This window comes from Thalia democratica, chromosome 4 (genome assembly GCF_965202585.1).
Source record: "Thalia democratica chromosome 4, ktThaDemo2.hap1.1, whole genome shotgun sequence".
Lineage (NCBI taxonomy): Eukaryota > Metazoa > Chordata > Thaliacea > Salpida > Salpidae > Thalia > Thalia democratica.
Window position 1 is genome coordinate 43,603,761 of NC_139168.1, and position 21,939 is coordinate 43,625,699.

The 21,939-nt window shown below is 23.7% G+C and overlaps 1 protein-coding gene across 1 annotated transcript; it reads left to right on the forward strand.

Annotated features, from left to right (window-relative positions):
* The first annotated feature begins 11,318 nt into the window (after positions 1 to 11,318).
* LOC145833380 (protein unc-93 homolog A-like) lies at positions 11,319 to 21,939 on the forward strand. The gene is made up of 9 exons (XM_082940559.1): positions 11,319 to 11,383; positions 11,940 to 12,127; positions 13,137 to 13,317; positions 17,495 to 17,637; positions 17,978 to 18,090; positions 18,360 to 18,481; positions 19,511 to 19,649; positions 21,263 to 21,440; positions 21,653 to 21,939. The coding sequence occupies exons 1-9, from the start codon at positions 11,319 to 11,321 to the stop codon at positions 21,937 to 21,939; spliced, it is 1,416 nt and encodes a 471-aa protein (XP_082796685.1).

Consider the following 21,939-nt stretch of genomic DNA (forward strand, 5'->3'; position numbering starts at 1 on the left):
AAAGTTGTTTTACAAAACAGTTAGTGAAAAACTATTAGTTCTATAACTTCAAAAAACACAAGAACAACATTTTGTGAACATATTTAACACAACTAAACTTACTTAAGTGCTAAATTTGTTACATAAAACTGTTAGTAATAAAATAATAAATATACACTGAACTAATTAAAAATTAAAAGAGTTATATTTTTTTTTATTAATCTGAAAAAACATTTAGAACAAATTACTTCAAGTTACCCTAGCAGTGAAGTATGTTATTTTTAATGTATAATAATTAAAATTGCAAACAATTAGGAAATTAAATAACTGGCATATAACACACATTTATTTATTTATAGTTACAGAACATATACCTTTATATATATTTATTTAAAACTTTTCTTCTAGTTCAAATGTTTATCTAAATCATTTAATTTTTTATCATTGTAAATTTAAAATTTTTAAATATTTTAAAAATTATTGTGCTCTCAATTTTAAACAGTTATATTTCAAAATTTGTTTAATAAATTAAATAAACAGTAAATAAACAACATAAAATTTAGTTAAAAATCTACAAAGTAAGATCGAGCTATACATTGTTTTAAAATTCTTTAGAATCTATTAAACTTCAATTCAACTGATACAGTATTCATGAAGTAATACTTAAGTTAACCAAAAATAAAAATTACAGTTCTTTTGATCAGAAAGTTGTATTACATGACACAAAGCAAGAGCAAACTATAACAAAAATAAAGCACTTTGAGTATTTTTAATCTCTAATGTTTACTTAAACTTGGATTAGCATTCTAATAAAAATCTTTATACAAAAGTTTTAAAATTTGTTGATTTTTGAGTAAATTTATATCTAAGTTTAATTGATAATTTTATGTTTTTCTTCATTGCAAAAAAAAAAATTAATTCAAGGTTTTTTGCTTAAGAACATAAGAAAAGTTGTGTAAATTAGTTAAAACTTTTAAATATAACTACAAAAGCTTTGTTTTACATATTTTTGTATTTGAAACTTTTTATAGAGAAGTAGAATTTCAAAAACTTGTTTATCACTCAAAAATATTTTTTTAAATATTTGAAAATCCATTGTAGTTAAATATAATATTATTATACATTTCAAAACGAAGAGTTAGAAAAACAATATAGATATTATGAAGTGGAAAAATTGGAATCATACTTTTATTTAAGTTGAAAAAAAACTTTAGAAAGGTAAAAATTTTTTTTTTAACTAACTTAAAGACCAAAGTATCTTTTTAATTAGGGAAGATGGTCTAAAAATAAATAAATAGATAAATTACAAACACTGATGAGTTATATAGAATAAATGAAATATTAAAACAAAAACTAACTTAAAGAGATGAGTGCTCCTGGGACAATTAAAATCCTACTTGTTTTACAACTTTGACAGGCACTATCAAATTGAAAAATTCTCTTGAAATCTTAACTAACTTTTTGCGGTTGGCTTTACTAAAATCAGTGCTTCAAGTGATATAAATTCCTGTTTAGTCAAAAAAATTTTCTAAAATAGGTTGAACTAGAACAAACACATTTAATACTAAACAAAAAATATAATTAAAAGTAGAAAGCTATAAAATTTATTCAAGTATAAAACATTAAAAATTAATTAATTTGTACAAATATTTCAATTAAAAAGTTAAACAAAATATAAAAAACAACTTTCATACAAATACACTTTATCAAACTTAATAGATTACTAGAAATAATTGTATATTTACTGATAATACTTTTATCATGTTTATAAAATGTTCGAATATAATTTAATTAGATTTAAATTGCTTTTATATGCAAAAAAATGTACGTGTAGTATATTATTCTTAATTATTTTTATTAATAAATTTTAAATTAAATTAAAAACTTAATAGTAAACATTCTTATTAAATAAAAACTGTGGACTTAAATACTTTGAAAGAAACAATATCTCAGTAAAAAAAAAATAAAAGTATTGAATATATAAATATCTCATTTGTAGCCTGTGAATAAAATTAAATTATGTAAGCTTAAATGTAGCAAATTTTTCCTTTTTAAAAAAAGAAAAATAAGTTGAAAAAACCTAAAATTTTTATCAAAATTAAGGCCAACATCAACTGCTAAAAAATACTTTAGAAGCTTTTATATAAAAAGTTTTTTAGGTTTTTCGATTTCTTTGGTTTAGTGCTAAAAAATTTCAGAATTCTTTAAAAAATTGAAAAAAAAGTGTATATTTTCTCAATTTAAAACTTATAATCTTTTGAAAATTTCATTGATGATTTATGGTAATATACTACAAAGTATTTTTAAAAGAGAATATTTCAACTGCTTGGTGCTGAAATATCTTCATTTTTTTATGTTTAAGCAAATGTGATAAAAATTCTATGTACAATTTTACAAAATGAAACAATCATTAGGAAATTAACTAATTTTAGGTTTATACAAGCAACATCCTGATGCCTATTTGCACTTTTTTTTTTGAAAAAATATCAAATAAAAAAAATTAAGTTAAAAATTTTAAGTTTTTAAATAACTTATTGTATTTTCCAATACTATTTCAACAAAGTTTAAGAAAAATGCTAAAAAAGTTTCTCTAAATTAGTCTTACAGAAATTTTTCTCTAACATTCTGCAAGAAAATTTTGTCAAAACTTTTAAGAATTTGGAGTAGTTTTCAAACTGTATAGGCAAAAACTAGTTGGATTTAAACTTACATAACTTCTTAAATACTTCAAGCAGAAAAACAACAAAACCAATTTTAAAACAAAAAGAATCAAACTTTGTTAAACTATGTTTAAAACTTTGTAGAATTTTTTTTTTAGCAAGATTATTTTATTATAACCAATGGCCGCTTTAACTAGTTTTCAGCTTACTGTGTTCCGGTAAAGTTTATACAAAATGATAATATTTTAGAAAACAAGCATGCATAATCTAGCCCATTTATGAAAAAAATAATGAATAAAACCTGTTATTGAAGTTTTAATCATGAATATCTATGAAAACTACATGCTAATAGTAGAGCAGTATGAAAATTAATTTAGTTATTTTTAAAATCAAGAAATGCAAACAAATTTTAATAAAAATATAAAGGGCATAGGAGGGTTAACACTTTTTTCACATTTTGATCTTATTTTATTGAGTTTTTAAGCTACAAAATGGTTTTTACTGGTTTTAATAATAATAAAAAAAATTTGAGATATATCAGGTCAAAGTGGGAGGCAACAATAGGTTCCTTTAAGGAGGGGCAAACTAAAACAGCAAAAAAAAAGACTACTTCAATAAAAATCTATATTCTCCTACGTTTTTTGAGATAAATACCTTAAACTTTCAGGATATGTTGTTTAAAGTACTTCAAAACTTTGTCAGAAAGAATGTTTTAAAAACTAAAAAAATAAAATTATAAAAAAATAAAAAAAATAAACAGCTTTTTTTTTGTTTTTTTGTCACAAATTATCTATTTTTATTTGTTTAAATTCTCTTCGGACACAATTTTTTAAAAATTTCAAGGAGCATATTCTGAAAGTTTGTGGCATTTATCTCGAAAAACGTAGAAGAACATAGATTTTTAGTGAAGTAGTCTTTTTTTGCTGTTTTACTTTGCCCCTCCCAAAAGGAACCTATTGTTGCTGTCCAATATGACCTGCTATATCTCAAAAAGTAATTTTAATTTTTTAAATTTGTAAAAAGCAACTTGGAGCTTAGTTAAAATTCAATATTATAAGACTAAATTGTAAAAATGGTGATCTACATCCCTATGCCCTTAAAATGTTTTTAATTGTTATTCAAAATTTTTGGTAGGATGATTAATTAAAACTAACTTTTTTCAAATGTTGGCTAGTATTAGCATGGTATTTAAGACTTAAATCTCATCTTAAAATATCTACACCATTACGTGGTATGAACTAGAAACATCAGGCATAATCCAGTCTATTAGTAAAATCATATTCTATATTTAATAGATAAGTCTTATTTATGTAAAGCAATAATCAACTACTTTACCTTAAAACTCAGAAACAAATTTCCATTTAGAAGTGTATTTTTGTTTATTCTTCCTAGTAGGTGCCTTAATTTTGACAGTTATCATTTTTAACCAGCTGTGACAAATAAATGTTTTAGTGCTTTATATTAAATAGGCTGTTATAAAGTTAACTATCATAAAATAACAAATAATATTTTTTTAGTATTTTGGATTAAATAAATATTGGGAATCATAATTGTACATATTTTTTTAGTAATATTGTTACTTTTTTAAAATTAATCAATTTAAAGTTCTTGACTTAAATGCCTATTTCAATATTTTGTTTTTAATTTTATTTTACTTCCATTTATTTGGTCAAACTTTTTTTTCAAATTTGTTAACAACAACTGAGGATCTCCTATATGCAAATATAGGAGTAAAACATTGTTTTGTTAGTAATTAGCTATTAAAATAAATATTATTATTTTTTCTTTACTTAATACTTAATAAAAATTCGTTAGTTAGTTAGATAGATGTTTTTCCTACTTTTTAAACAACTTACAAATGTATACTTTGCTTTTAACTATTCTAACTACTAAGTTAATGTAATTATAATTTAGCTGAGTTAATAATAATCAGAATTGCCACTCTTTGAGACAAAATAGTCAGTCTGTGTTACCTCAGACTAGTTAGAGTTTATAATTAAATAGAAACAAAACGTTTTTGTTATAAAATTTTTGATTAAAAATAATACTAATTAAGTTTAAATACAAAAAGATACCTAAATAATTACAGAAGAATTTAAAAAATCAATATTTGTAAGAAATAAGAAATAATTAAGGCATAAAAACTGGTATGAGATACTTAAAGGATATCAGCACTAGCATAAGATTTCAAAAAAAGTTCATACTAGCCTAAGAGTGCCACACACAGTATGTATCTGAAACTTTTTTTTAACTGAATATATCTTAAAAGTTAATTGAAACTGTTTTTAGTTGTATAAAATATCTTAGTATAGACTTGATGGATGATACTATAAAAAAAACTAATCTACTGATGTTAAATTTTTACATGATACAAACAAACTTTAAAACTGAAACATTAATTTTTAGCACAAACATTTTATCTAAAGTCCACCACAAAAATTAAAGTACATTTTCATTGACTATTTGAATGCTTTAAAAGCCATAACTTTACTTGTTTGCTCATATATTGTAGGATATGAGAAATGTGAGCTGAAAACTTTTTTAATGAAGCAAATCCATCAAATTTTATAATGAATATTTTATTAAAACTGTTCTTCATGATTCTTTTTTATAACAATTAGATGATTAAGATTAATTATTTAACTATTATTTTGTTATACTTTTTACACAAAACTTATCTTTAATTTTTTCAGGATTATTTTGCATAATACTTGATTAATTGTTTTTAGTGAATAAAAGACACTGTTTAGTTTTTATTTAAACACAGCTGTTTTTAGAAAAATTTGTACACTTCTAAACTTAAGCTATAAAATCATAACTTCTAGAATTCTTGAAAAACACAATTTATCAAAACCAAAATTGAAACAAAAATATTTATCAAATAACAGAAGAACTTATTTTAGAAATCAAAGAAGAGCTAAAAAGAGTAAATAAAATGATAAATATTAAAAAGAAAACATTATATAACTGTTAAGTTCTAAAATAATAGGTAAAGTGTTTTTTACTAGTCTAAAGTCATTTAGATAATTCTTGAATAATTAATAAGTATACAGTTAAAATATTTAGTTGTTACAAAAGGAGAGTCTTCAAAGATATTTTTAATAAGAGTTAGCTTATAAAACTGGACTAATTTAATAACACAGGTTAACCAATTTCATCATTTCAATGGTTAACACAATTATGCACATTTGTAGGCTACTTTGTATATGGATACTATACAAACAGTCCTAGACTTTATAATGCAAGACATAATTAAATTAAAATTTGCAGATAGATTGTTACAAGAAATCTTATTTACCAATTTCATTAAGACTCAATCTGTTGTTTTTTTTGAGTAAAGAGTGACCAGCAAAAATGTGCAAAAATTAAGTCAAAGAGACATTTCTAAAAACTAAATAAAAATGTTAAATCTTATTTTTGTTTTTGAAAAAATGATAAACTTATGTTTGAATAAATAGTAATTTGAATATAGTAATGTTTTGGTTATAAACTATATTACTTGAATGAAATCATAAAATTTGAAATTTAAATAAGGCATTTGAAAATTCAATATAACATTCAAACATATAAAATAGAATACAAAAATATAAATAAAAAGAAAACTTTTTGATAAAAATCTTTAAGTATTCTAAGACTTTAATCACAATTTATTATTTTATTTCTAGGATATTTTAATTTTTTATGGTAGACAACCATCAGATTTACTCCACCCTCCTCTATTTTGCTTCTTAACATTAAATTGAACACTTTGTAAATTTAAAAATTTGTATTTTTAGTGTAATTAAGGATTTGGCAATGTTTCATAAACAACTTACTAAGCTTACTATTTTGCTGAAAGTCTTATTTCGTCTTATTTTCGTAAAACAATATAAAAAAGTTTAAATAAGTTTAAATAAACATTTAACAAAGTTATTTAATTTTCTATCTGAAAAAATGAAAAAAATATATAACTAATTGAAATTATAAAACATACTAAAAATTGGCTTTTTAATACTGATGATTTTTTTTATAAAAGTTATGAGCATGAGCATTTTTTAAATATTTCCAAATTTACTTTATTTGAAGAGCAGTGTTCCTTTAGAACCTTTTACAATGATTTAACTTGTCACAGTTTAAATTTATTATTTTAAACCTTACAACTTGTACTTACAAGCATTGTTACTACAGTTTATAAACTTTGATAAATTATTTTTCAAAATGTTTTGTATAACGAGATTCCCCTTTACGTTTACGTGACGCCCCTTAAGGCCGTTCTGCTACAAAAATAAAAATTTAGGTTAAAAGAGGTTTATGCTAAGCTAACAGCTATTGTGGAAAATAGCTCATTTTTTAACCAATTTTCCGCGTTTCAGCTACATTGTTTCCATACTAAATACATTCGATATTTTTTATTTTATAATGTAAATTTTCATAGAGCTAATCGTATACTATAAGTAAAACTTTAAAAAGTCATTTATATACATTTAAGTATTACTTTATAGAGAAACTGTATAATAACAAACCAAAATTATTTAAAAAAAATTCATCCATTTAATTTAAGGAATAGTGTTAGTAGATTAAATGGCTAAAACTTTAATATAAAACAGTTTATAAGTCTAAAACAAGTAGTGTACAACTTTTAATTTTTAATGTTTCTAAAATGTGCAACTATTTTTATCAAGTTTACTTTTAATTGATGTTTTAAGACAAACGACATAAAAAATCAAAAAAGAACATTTTAAAACTAACAACTTATACGTATTAAATTTCTAGATAGTTCTTTATTAATATCAACTAATATTTAAATTTTATAACAAATACAAGTTATAAATTTGAAACAAGTACTAAAAAACTCTGAATATTTACAGTTTAGAAGATAAAAACTTTTAAATTAACCCTGAAAACAAAAATAGTTTACTTTCAAATGATTAAATTCAATTAACTAAAATTGAAACGTCACTAGAATGAGTTTACTTATTTTGTTATTATTAAATTATCAGAAAACTATAAAACAACATAAAATATTGTAAGTTAAATGACAGTTCTATACTTTTGAAATGATGTATATTAAGTAAGATATATTTAAATCGTGGTCGAGTAGTTGAACTGACCTCAGCAGTTATGGTAAACTAAAAGAATCAAAACCTAAAAAAACTAAAGAAAAAGTTATAATAAAAATAAAATATCATGCTAAAACATTAGTAAAAAACTGCTTTAATATAATCAAATAAACAAAAAACAAAAAAATAATAAAAAGTTTACTTCACATTTTTTTAATTTTTCTTAATTAATTTTACTATCACTGTTACCCCTAACCCTTACCCTCGGTCAGTAACTTTTTTTTTCTCTTTATTTCTTTTTATTAGTTTATTGTTGTTTGTTTATTATTTTTTCTTGTTGTTTTTATTTTTATTAATAACTTCTTCTTTTTTTCTTTTTATTTTATACTATAACTGTTACCCCTAAACCCTTACCTTCGGTCGTTAACTTTTTTTTCTTCTTTTTTGTATTTTAATTAATTTATTAATTATTTTTATTTTGTGTGGTATATATATTATTTTAATCTCGTGCAAAAATGATCTTTTGTGCAAAAGTGACCCTTCGTGCAAAAGCGACTCTTTTTGCAAAAGTGACCCCTCGTGCAAAAGTGTCTTCGTGCAAAAGTGTCCCTTCGTGCATATTTGAACCTTCTTGAATATTTGACCCGTTCCAAGTTTAAAAATAAAGCATGAATCTGTTAAAAATTTCAGTTTTCAAACAAATAAAAGTTTATTATGACATCATAATAACATTTTTTTTTAAACTATTGTCAGCTGTTTTTAAGTAACACGCAACACAAAAGCAAAACTTTTACTTAATTACAAGAATTGCTGAATGTTGTTGTGTGTTTTGGTTATTTTTATTTCTATAAAGAAATATTTAAAAGTTTAGTAAAAAAATACAAACAAATCTACTAAATAGGTAAAAGGTTTGTTTAAACAAAAGTTTCATTAAATAATTAAGAAATTTTTTTTCAGGAGTCGTACCGGCTCCAGAAAAACCAGTCTAAACACGCTACTAATCTAAAGCTCTCCTCAAGTTAAAGGCTACCTTTGGAAACATCTAAGTCAATTTGTTGTAAAGTTACAATGTAAACACCTGTTTTTTGCTTTTCTAGGCAATAAAAATACGCTTTTCAAAAAACTTGACCTAAGAATTTAAATATTTAACTTGGTTATTGTTTAAGCTTTTAAAGTTTAAATACCTTTAAGAGTATTCTATTAAGTTTATTAATGACTTAAATTTAAAAAAATTGTTTTAATAAAAGCTTATGCATTGGTTTCATAACCAAATTTAAATCTACCGGATCCATAAAATTAGGATCTGGTCGGAACAGGATCCAGATCTATTTTCTAAATTAAGATCAATCTGCACCAGATACTAGGACCAAGTATTTTGAGCGTTTTTTATCGTTCAATATACTATATGTTGTGGTTTGTACAGTTGTTTATTTTAGTCATTACCTAATACTTAAAGCAGTTTATGTTCTAATAAAATCTAAGTGTAAAATTAAAGTTTGTTATCTTATGGATCCCTGAGTTTTCTCTGGATACAACTTACTTTTTAAATAAAGCGTCACGCAAAGTCTATGTCAAATAGATAACGCTTGTTATGTACAAAACGGGTCCACCAACTTGATCATTTGCCTAACCTCATTAAAGAACGTTGCAAAATTATGATAAAACTGATATATTTAGGAATAAATAAGAATCATTAAAATTCAAACCACTACAAACAAAATAATTATTTTGTGTGAGGTTCGACGATAGAAAGCTTTTTCTCCACACCAATCCATTTACCATAGCTTTGAGCGTTCACATTTTTCTTTCTGCTGCAATTAACAACACTTTTTCAATCTAAAAAAGTTAATTTAAGCAACGCTTTCAAATTTTAACTAGTTTCCTTTTCAAAACAAAACAAATACTTACAAAACTAATTAATCAAAATAAAAAAAACGAGTAATCTTAAGAAACATTTTCAAAGCAAAATAAATATTTACAAAACTAAGTAATGTTTCTTATGTTTACTAGTGTTTTGGTTTGATTAATTAATTTTCTAAGAATTTATTTTGTTTCGAAAAGGAAATTAGTTAAATTTTGAAAGCTTTGCTAAAATAACTTTTTAAATGCAAAAAGTGTTGTTATTTGCTTGTTGTTTAATTAGGTATATTAATACAAATTATTTTGGTTTTTGCTAAGGAATTGACTATTTAGAGGTATACTATGCAGTTGTTTACTAAAAAAATTGACTAAATTGTAGAAAAGCTAGTTAGTATAATTCAATCAAATAAATTAAATTCTAACAGCATGTTTTAAAAAGTTTAATTGGTTCGATAGCTAACTCCATTCCTATTTTGAAATGTATACTTTTGTAATCATAAGTGTGTAACTTAACATATCATTATGTTTTGTCACTACATATTTATGATTGAAGTAATTATAAATAAAATACTTTAAAAAGTTTTTTGTACTTCAAGTACAATTTTTGTAAATAAAATGAATATTTTGAATATGTACATTACTATAATGGGCATGACGTTAAACTGTTTTGGTGTATGACTCGAGAACCGAAAGGTTTTTTGTACAAAAGGCCCTTGGACCAAACTTTTTAAGCGTATTTTTTAATCGTTCAATAAAACATATATAAAAATGCATTGTTGCGTTTTAATATGATTCTTTTTAGTATAAACCTTTTCTAATAAAAAATAAAGTATTTTTTAATTAAAGTTAACTATTTTTAAAGTTAAATACTTTCACTAAACTAATTGCACACCTATCAAAATTCAACTTTAAGAAGTATACAATTTGTTTACACAGTAGTAAAAAGAAGACAAACAAAAAAGTTCAAGGATTCAGAACCTAAATTTTTTTTTACACTGTTGTTTACTTTAAACTTTTTTGTTTGCCGTTAGAATTTTTCATTTTATTCTTTATTAAATTGAATATAAAACTTTGTTTAAAATAATTGTTAAAATATTGTTTTAAACTAAGCAAGCACAGAATAGTTCTTTCATAGAACTTATAAGATAAATTAATAGTTTGTTTGTTGTTTAATACTAGTCCTAATTTAGTAACCTTTTAAAAACTTTTCGAAGTATTTTTTAAGTAATTTTTATTCAGTAAAAAAAGAAAAGTTGCATATAACTAAAACAAATTTTTTCATAGTTTGTTAAAAACTAGTAAAATCAAAATAAAAAAAACATTAAAAAATATTCAGCTTAAATATTACTGAAAACTTCACACATTTTTCAGTTTATTTGATTAAAATTTATTTATGATCTTTTAAAATAAAATAAATAAAAGTTTGAAACTAGTTAAGCCAATAAAAACAAAATTTATACTTTTTTTGCTTAAATTAATTTGCATATGAAATAAAATAAGAAAACAATTTATTAAAGAAATGATAAATTAAATAAAAGAAATAATTTTATATTTAAAATAAAATCAGAAAGACAATCTAGGAACATACTTTTAAACAACGCATAAGTTTGTTGAATCATGTTGTAACAATGTTTTTGTACATTTTATACTCTTTTTTTTAAGTTTTTGAAATTTTTATAACCTTAAAGTTACAATAGTTATTGATCTTTATAACAATAACATTAAACAAATTAAATTTAAAACATGTTAGTTTTCTATAAAGTTTTTTGAAATGCTTAAGATGGAGTCTGATGATGACTATGAAAAAGAAATTTTACGTATAAAAAGTAACCCAGAACTATTAAAGTCAGTTAAATAGAACTTTTATAGATAATATTTTTTCATAAAATTACGTTTTAATACCTAAGTTTCAGAAAATACATGCCGTCGTTACTACCAAAATACGTCATTATACTGTTTTTTTTTAAGCTTGTAAAACTAAAACAAACTTGTTCATGTGTGAAATAGTAACAAGATCTTATTTAATAACTTTTATTATTTAAATTGTTAGAAAAAAATTTTGAGTTAGTAATAAATAAATCAAAATAAACCTTTTTTAAAAAGTATAGAATTTTAAAGGTATATAATTTTTAGTAATCTTGGTAACAAAAGTTTACTAAGAAAAAAAATACTTTAAGTTTATTTGATTTTATTTGATTTTAAATGAGTTTATTTAATTTAAAAGAACATATAAACAAAACAAAAGTACTACACATAATTTATTATGTATTCTACTTTCAGTTAAATCATGTAAAAATTCTTTTTATGAGAAAAAAATACAAGTATGAATTTATTTAAAAAATCATCTTGTTATAACAAAGTAATTTCGATTATTGTTCCTAAATAACTTAAATATACAAAGGAAAGAAAAGATAAAACTATGGAAAAACCTAATAATCATATGCCTTGCTTTCTTGTGTAACTTCACAGCTTTTAATGGTGCTTCAGTGCTTCAATCTAGTTTAAATGATGAAGATGGATTAGGAGTTGGCTCACTTGCTATTATATACGGCTCTCTAATTATATCAGCTTTATTTGCACCAAGCTTCGGTTTGTAATTTATTTATTTGCTAAAATAGGTTTTAGAGATACTATAACAATAAAGTAAAATAATTAAATTGTTATTTTATGTTTATCAGGTCAATTATCTAATTGTGAAACTAGCTTAAATACTAGTAACTTTTTTTTTCTCCATTAAAATTGTTTTCTCAAAATCATATAGCGTTAAACTTATTTCATAAAAAAAATTCGAAGCGTTTTTTAGCAATAACTATTTAGCATTTCTTGTTCATTTTCTTATGATTTTATTAAATTTAACGTTGAAACGACTTTTGAAAACAAATATAAAACAAAAAGTTGCAACTTGTTATTGCCGTTGTCATAACTTAAATTCATCTAAAGATAAACAAAATCTTGTTTTAAAATACTGTCCATCAGATTTGAATTTAAATGTCGTTTTAGTTATAAGTTGTTTAAAAATTAGTTACGAATCAATATTTAAAAAGTTTTTAATCTATTTAAAGAAAAATGCACAGAAAACTAAGATATTTTTAATTACTTTAAAGTTTTGTTTAAATTGTTACTAGAATAACAACTGTTTATTTCTACTTTAAGAAACACTATATGATTATTATAAAAATTAACAGTGGGTTAATTTAAAATTATTTTAACCAAAAGTAATAAAATTTAAGCTTAAACTTCTGTGTAATTATCCTTGCTCAAATATTATATATACTTTTTTAAAACTCTTCATGTTAGTTTTCAATTTAAGAGTAGCATCATTAGTTTAAAGAAAAATTCAACAATTAGAATAGAATTGAAGTTTTTGAAGATTTTTTAAAATACAATTTTAGGTTGAAAAAAACAAATTCCTTCCTAAATACCCTCAGTTTATCTTTATAATAAAGTTTAAAATTATTAAACTTTGGTTTAGATTTAATACTTACAACAAACTAATTAATAAGCTACACAATAATTTTATTTTATAATCTACAAATTAAACTGCTTTTTACAACAGTTCACAAATTTACTGATTTTTCTTTAAATTTATTTTTTACAGTAATTAAAAAACTTGGGTGTAAATGGACAATTGTGATTGCAATTTGTGGTTACGTCACTTACAGTTTAGCTAATTTCTACCCGGCATGGTCTACACTCGTTCCGAGCTCCATTATTGTTGGACTGTCAGGTGCGCCACTTTGGTCGGCAAAAAGCGCCTATTTGACCACATCAGCTGCAAGGTAATATAAATTTTAATGTTTAGTAAGTTTAGAGTCTTCGTTTTTTCAGATAAATGACAAATCAGGTTTATTTTATCATGCTTATAAAATTTTTCAAAGTTATATATTTTGTAAGTTAGATAGTTTTTAAAATCCATAAGTTTTTTTTTTTTTTTGCTCGATTATGATTACAAATAATTCAAAAGCATAGTTAGAACTATTTTTTTATTTGAGTACAAGTTAACTTTTTAAAACGATTGTTTTTTAGCTAGCAAAATCTTATGTAATTACAAAACTGCCTTTTTTTGATTTTTTACAAATTTTACATGTGTTTAATTTTATTTTTAGAAACTAAGCCTTATTACTTTTGTAACTTTTAATGCAAATAAAAACTTATTTTTATACTTGATAATTATTTTGAAAAGCTCTAAACGGATGTTTTAAACTTATTCAATTTTTACAACTTTATTAAGTTATTTAGAACAGGGATTGTAAGTTTTTTATGAGTCGCAAATTTTAAAGAAGAAGTTGCTTGCGGGCTACCCATAGAAGAAAAATAATTCGCAGGCCGCAGTTATTTAAATAAGTTATACTGAAGAGTAAAATACTATTATAAATCACATCTAGATAAAATAATCATTAATAAAAAACAAATAATTAAAAGTTAGCATACAAAGAGCCTAGTTGCAAGGTTTTACTACAAAAAACCTTTTTTTTTAATGCGTAAAAAAGGCTTTACTATCATTTCTAACCCACGATCATTTCTAACCCGATCATTTCTAACCTTATCGCTTCTAACCCGATCGTTTGAAACCCGATCTTTTCTAACCCAACATTTTCAAACCCGATAATTTTTATTCCGATCAGTAAAACTTTGTTTTTTAATTTAGAACTATTTTTATTAGTTTTTATTTTAAAAACAAACTAATCTTAATAAAATTGTTATGAAATTAAATATACTCATTTGTCTTAACCAAAACTTAATATTTATATAGTTTTAACTAAAACATGCCTTCAATAATCAATTTATTTTAACTTGTTATAATTTCAAATTACTTTTCTTATATTGACTTTTTTCTTTATTTAAATCTGCTTAAATCGAACTGTGTTTTGATTTAAATTAGATATACTGGGTTGTTGTAATTCTGCCTTGTTTAGTTCTGAAACTAAACTGTTATTACTATATTCAAATTATATGTTCTTGTCTTTTACGTAACTAGAATATACTTTTAACTTTGGTAAATTTAAAAATTTAAACTGTTACAAATATAGTATTCAGATACAAGTGTCTTTATAATACAATCTAGACCAGGGTTTCCTAAAAAGGGCTAAGTGGACTCCTTGGGGGGCCATGAGCAGCAAAGGGGCCACGAGGTCATAATTTGAAACCTTTACTAGATATTCTGGAGTTGATGATGAAAAAAAAAGGTCTTAGGTGCTTTTAATGGTAGTTTTGAATCTTACACTAGTTATTCTGAAGTTGATGATGAAGAGTAAAAAAAAAATAATAAAAAGGTCTTAGGTGTTTGTAATGGTAGTTTTGAAACTTAAACTAGATAGATTTTTTTATCTATTTAAAGGGGTCTTTTGAAAAAAAGTTTGAGAAACACTGCTCTAGATGCTAGCGTTATGTCGTTGTTGACTAATCTATTGCTATTTTATAATCGGTAAGTTTCCACTTCAAGCTTAAAAACTTGCACAGACCTACTTCGATAACGCTACTTAAAAAAACATAAAACAAACTTCAATACTTTGTCTTTAGTAGAAAATTTAAATTTTTAAAAATAAACCGACTTGTTTATTAATATAACAAGTCCGAGGCTTATCAAATCTCGTCTGGTTAATCTTCTTAAAAGCTTTTACTTTAGTTTATACAATGTCTAAAAAAATTAACTGCGACTTAAATTAGCATACTTATATTGATATATTTATTTTTTTAAAGTTAAATTTACTTTATGAAAAAGAGTTTTTACGAGCATTTACTCGTAAATATACTTAATTTAACTTTTTTGTTTTATTTCTTTTTTTGTTGTTAATTTTTTCGTGCTTACGTTATTTTAACTCTTTTTGATAAAGTAAATTAAATAATAGTACTAATATATCTTTATAAGTTTTAATAAAGTTGTACTTAAAACAAAAAAAGTAAATCGAATGATAAGACTTTTCATACATTATATAAACTTAACGGAAAATAATAAAGAAGATTAACTAGACGACATTCGATTAAACTCAGCCTTGAGTTGCTAGACTTAACGGTGTTAGAGCCTATAACAAAATGGGACATTTTGGATTTTTTAGTCTGAGTAGAATATGTTAAAAAATGCATATAATATTTTACTACTTTTCGTTTCAATATTCTTCAGTGAATTAACTTTAACACTCAGTTTTTTTGTTTTTATATAAACCTATATATATATTTTATGGGATATTGCCCAGGTTTTTTTTTCAGTTTTTGTCTTTAGTTAAGGTTTTCTTACTTAATTAATTTTGTTTTAGTCAAAACTCACTAAAAAAAATCTTTATTAAACAAAAAAAAAACACTAGTTTTAATTTTTTTTTAAATGGTACGCACACTAAAAAATATAGACACTATTGTGGTTCTTAGTTTGCATAACATTTTTTAGAAAACTAAAACTAACATTTTTATTTATTATTTTTTTCGTTAGTGAATTTATATTAAGAAAATATATTATGCAAGAAGACTTTAATTAAAGACCAAATCTTAAAAAAAAAATGTCCAATATCCCAAAAAATGTTAGGTTTATATAAAAAACAAAGACACTGACTATTAAAGCTAATTCAGTGAAAAATATTTATAACAGAGTTAGAAAAATATTAAAAATTTAAAGCTAATTGTTTACTAATAAAGATCCTGGCGAAGCAAGTTTACTGGAATATATAATAACAATTTTCACAGTACTCTTTCTTTATTAAACTAAAATATGTTTCTGTGTGTTTAGAAGTTAACACACAAAAACATACGTTCGTTTAAAAAATAAAAAGTACTGTGACAATTTGTTACTATTACTTCATAATGTATTTATTATTATTAAATATAATACATTTTATTATTATTAATATTATTTATTTTATTTGTTATGCAGACTAAAAAAAATGCTAAAATTTTTTACTTTTTCTATGTGCTCTAGTGAGTCTTAAAAAAAACATAATTCAGTTTAACTTTATTTAGTTATTGAAAACTGTGAAAATATACTTTAAGAACAAAGAAGTTGTTGTGTGTTAAAATTATTAAGCCAAGAAAAATATCTTAAATTTCTCTTTGTTTTAGAATTTTTTGGTTTAGTAAATCTTATATAACCAAAATAAGGTGAATTAAAGAAGATTGACACTAATAAAAATTTCAAAATAAGGAAAACTATTTGAAAATATAACAAGTTGAAACTAAGTTAATATTAAAAGTGCATATTAAGTATAACTACGTAAACACTTTGGAGACAAAATAGACTTAAGTTTCAATAAAATAACAATTTTGTAAAGTTTTGTTTGTTTTTAAAAATAAATGATTAAAATACCTAAAAATAATGAAATTTTTACTGATTGAGTTAGAAAAGATCAGGTTAGTACTGATCGGATTAATAGAGATCGGGTTAGAAATTATCGGGTTAGAAGTGATTAGATTAAAAATGATCGGGTTAGAAATGATCTCAGCTTAGAAATGGTAGTAAACCAAGCTAAGCTTTAGTATCTGTTCTGAAATTTTCTATTTTATTTCGTACTCTACTTTGCTATTTTTAATTTTTAGGGGTATTTATAGATATATTTTTTAGATGCACATGTATGGAATGGTTTCTGTTTTCGGTTTTTAAACTAATTATAGTTTTATGGTAGCTATTATTATTTTTTGAACTGGTTTGAGCTTAGGCCTGTAGGAGTTACGGTTTCTTTATCAGTTTTTATTTCTGCTTCATAAATGACGTTTCGTTTTCTACATTTAATTCTTTTAAATAATCATGCTTCTTTATTTTTACAGTTGCAGACAAGAAAAATTATAAACAAATTTAAAGTGAAAATTTTAATGATAGTATGCATATTTATATACATAGATAACTGAATTTAAAAAAGGCTACTAATAAAAAAGAAGTATACATACCACATATTTTTATATCTTTGAAAAAATAAATTGAACGTTCATTAAGTAATTTTAGACCAAAAATTTATGCTGTTTTTCTTTATATAGGTATGCACAATTAGTAGATGAGAATAAAGATTCCCAAATCAATGTATTTTTTGGTATATTCTTTTTATTCTTCCAGTTTACATTCATCGTTGGGAATTTAATATCTTCTTTTGTTCTTTCCGCTGAAGCTTCTAAGAATTTAAGTAAGCTATTTTTTTTTCTAACGTATTGTTTAGTTTTAAAACAGGGATCGGCAAACTGCAACCCGCGAGCACGCTAAACCAAAATTTGTTGAAACTAACACAAAATATTTTGTGGTTTGTAATAAAGAGTAAAAAACTGTAACTAAAACCACAACTGCGGCCCGCGAAGATTCAAAATTTGGCCTGCAATCACCAAATGCTAGCCGACCCCTGTTTTAAAAGAATATATTTTCTTACATTGAAAATTTTATGACACTTTTTAGAAATAGTTATACAGTTTAGATAACAGTATGTTTTTAAGATTAATTCAAAATATTTTTTGGACTACACTTTATGACAGAATTTCCAAAATGCTACAATTCAACTTACATTGACAATTTTTGTGGAGTAAATGATTGTCCTGATGTTGATTTTAATGTGTACCGCAGCAATTATACTACTACTTGTGAACAGGTAATATCCGTTACTCTTTGAAAATCTCCTTTTAAATAAAGTAAAATATAGTGTGGTAAATACTTAAAAAATTTGTGTCAGTTATTAGCAGAACTAAAGGTAGTTTTTACTAACAGCATAAAAACTTTTAAATCATGTTAAAAGTATTTACTTCTTATACAGTTTAAACAACAGAGACTTAACAAATATTTACCGTAAGTTTTAAACTGGAAATATTGTTACATAAAACATGATTTATACTTGCTTTAAAAAAATACTTTTATTTTCAGGAAATAATAACGAGTGACAGTGTGGAGAAAAGTACGTTATACACATTAATGGGCGTTTATGCAGGAGTTGGTCTTTTAGGATCAGCCATTACCGCTATATTTGTTGATAATATACAATTACGGTTTTTGAAATTGTTTAAGAAACGTTTTGATAACTTGTTACTACCATATGGTTGAGTAATTACTTACTGTACAAAACTTATCCAGGAATAAATTAATTACTTAACTAAAATTTGTTGAAGTTGTCTTTATCATTTTAATTATTTTTTAATAATTAATTAAACATATTTACTAGTAGTTATTTCGGTTATCTTCAGCAAAGCTTATATTTTTTCAATCATTCAATAAGCACTAGACTGCTCCGCACGACCACCAACAACAGCCATGGGTCATTCTGCAACCTGAGTGATTATTTGCCACATGGATTGTTGTTGATGGTTGTTCGAAGCAGTCTAGTACGTGTTGAAAATGTTTAGTCGGAAATTTCTATTTAATTTTGTTATAAGTATTTCGAATAGAGACTTAATAATATAGATGATTATACACTATTTTAAATTTGAACAGTTACAAATTAAACTTAAAATATTTATAAAGCTTTAGTCATTTTACTTAATTTAAACTCAGGTAATGCTTGTTTTACTAAAAGAAAAATATTTTTACAAACATTTTTCTCAATTTCGAGTTTTTTTATAACTTTTAAATTCCTCCTTCATTTAAACTTCGCTAATTTTTGACAATGTTGATTAATTTAAAAACCAATTAAAAGTACTCTAACTTAAGTTTAACTTATAAAACAAACCAAATATTCTTTTTTTAATTAAAAATTTTTAAAAGTTAAAAGTATACGTCCACTGTTATAAATATGTATAAAAAACACTTCCTTGGTTGTTTAAATGTAATCCAAAAAGCTTTTGTTGTACATAAGTAGCAGTAAAGTTCTAAGATATTTTTATTGTTATCAGACTTTAACAACCGTCTTACTTAAAAAATTTAAAACAACTTATTTAAATTTTTCATTGTTCTTTATTTGACAACGTTTTTTTGAACCTTTTGCTGTTTAATGGGAAAAATTTTAAAACTACTTGTGTAAATTTCTAACTTTTACATGGTTCGATTTAATAAACTAAAACAAAAATTTTGAAATGTTTTAGAAAAAAAGAAACAAGATCTCCGTTTGAATTAGTAATTGCTACAATAACTCAAATCAAAGACAAAAAGCAACTTCTTCTCATACCAATAACAATGTACAGTGGTTTCGAACAAGCATGGATAACCGGAGACTATACTAAAGTTTATATTTCTTTTAACTATAAAATAAGCAAATAGTTTTAGCATAAAAATTTACAATTATGTAGCAACTTTTTCACCACTATAATACGATATAAGAAAACTTAATATCTAGTTTTAAATTTTAAATTAAAATAAGAAACTTTATTCTTACAAGTCATACTAGCAAAAAAAAAAATTATAACTAAATAATATAAAAATATATCCGTTTAAAAAATAAAAAATATTGTCATCAATTTTGTTTAGTTTACGAAGTTCATGCTTTATATTTGTTTTATAAATACCCTTTAATTATTCAGGTAATACTCTTTATTTTTCTAATACTCTGAGTTTATTTAAATCGTAACAGTTAAAGCAGTATGGGTCTGAATACAAATTTAGACCAGGATTTACAAAACTCATTTTCATAATCGCTCCCTACTTTTAATATTACCCCTTTACTATATGATTTTAATTTATATTATCGTTCCCTTAATAGTTATTCTCCCTGATAGATGATATTGCCCTCAAAGAGCAATGTTGCTTACTTTTGGAAACCCTTAGATAGACCTAAAAAGAACTTACTAAAAAGTTTTTAACAATACTACTTTTTTTTTGGTGTTATTTATATGAGTTCTGTACATTAAGCTTTAATGCAGATATTATTTAACTTGCAAAAAGCTACTTGTTCTATCGTTGTGTGTAATGTTTTACATCGAGATACTGTATACGACAAGGAAAGAATACTATTTTTTTTTAATAACTATACTATTCATCAGCATTTATTTTTGTGACATTAGTAAAACACGTGACCTTATATAAACAAAGTCAATCAAAATCTATTTATAATTGTGATGAATAAAATTTAAGTTTCTTAAACAAAGATATTAGTTTGAATGGAATACTGAACTATAAATTTGTTATTATTAAAAACTTAATTTATAACTTGAACTGCTTATAAAGATATATTTTTATTAACTCAACATTATATCTACAAGAAGAAATAGGTAAAGGTTGTTTCGTTTCAATCAGGTTTGCGGTGATCGATACTTTATAGACAAAGTAGGTAGAACAACATATATTTGATATAAAACAAACAAACAAACAAACAAACAGAAGTTCAAATAAAATATTAAGTCAGAAACATAAAACAAACACTAGTTTACATATGTTTCGAAGTAAGAAATAACTACCTAACATAAATCATGAAAGCTAATTTTATTTAACTTTAAAAAAGAACTTTGTATATTTTACCATTTAGGTTTTAGATTAAAAATTATGTAATAGTTTTTTCATCTTAGTTAGTTTATAACTGAATTTGGTTTATAGCTATTCTGAAAATAACTTAATCTTAAATTTATTGTTTGTACAATTTTTTTTTGCTGTTATTTGTGGCACGTAGTTTTACTTTTACTTGTTTTCAATTAAACTAATTCGTAATTTATACTAGCTTTATTTAAAAAGCAAAAATATAAAGTTTAAAACAAATAACTTAGTTTTAGATCAATTAGATCTCGTCGTTATTAGTTATAATTTTTTGTTAGATTTAAAAATATTTAAAGTACTAATAAAATTCCTAAATTCTTCAACCGTTTTTGTTTTAACTAATGGTAATAAACATATTTTTACATCTTTAGTCTTATATTACCTGCCCGCTCGGAGTGAACTGGGTTGGATTTATTCTTATTTGCTATGGCGCTTGTGATTCTGTATGCTCACTTCTGTTTGGAAAACTTGAAAAGTATACTGGCAGAACACTTCTTTTTACTTTTGCTTCAGTTATAAATGCTTCCCTGCTCATAGTTTTCTATGTAAGTAAAAGTTTTAGATTTCATAGGTTGATCAAAGTAAAACTTTTAAAATTTAATATATTTTTTTTAATATTACAGCAACAGATTTAGGTAATTAAAATAAATAAAAATAAGTTAATTTAACGAGCTACATAACTTTTTTTTTCAATTAATCACAGCTACAGTAGTTACTTCTACTTAACTTTGAATTATCAAAATATTACATATTGCAGGTAGTGAAGCCATACCCAGACTCTCAGTGGTTGTTTTTCTTGTTAGTTGCGCTTTGGGGTGTGAGTGATGCGGTGTGGCAAACTCAATTGAATGCTTTGTATGGATTCGTTTTCCTTTCAAACCAGGAAGCAGCATTTGCAAACTATCGTTTATGGGAGTCACTCGGATTTGTTATTTCATTTGCTTATCAAGGAGCTCTTTGTGTTCTTCCAAAAATCTGGATAACTTTTGCTATGTTAATAGTTGGAATGACCTGCTACTGTGTGCTTGAAGTAAATATTGAAAACTAA

Excerpts from the sequence above, each read along its gene's own strand:
- LOC145833380 (XM_082940559.1), top strand. The coding sequence starts at position 11,319 with ATGGAGTCTGATGATGACTATGAAAAAGAAATTTTACGTATAAAAAGT. Across the intron at positions 11,384-11,939 it reads AGTAACCCAGAACTATTAAA|GAAAGAAAAGATAAAACTAT; the intron begins GTCAGTTAAATA and ends AAATATACAAAG. Across the intron at positions 12,128-13,136 it reads TTTATTTGCACCAAGCTTCG|TAATTAAAAAACTTGGGTGT; the intron begins GTTTGTAATTTA and ends TATTTTTTACAG.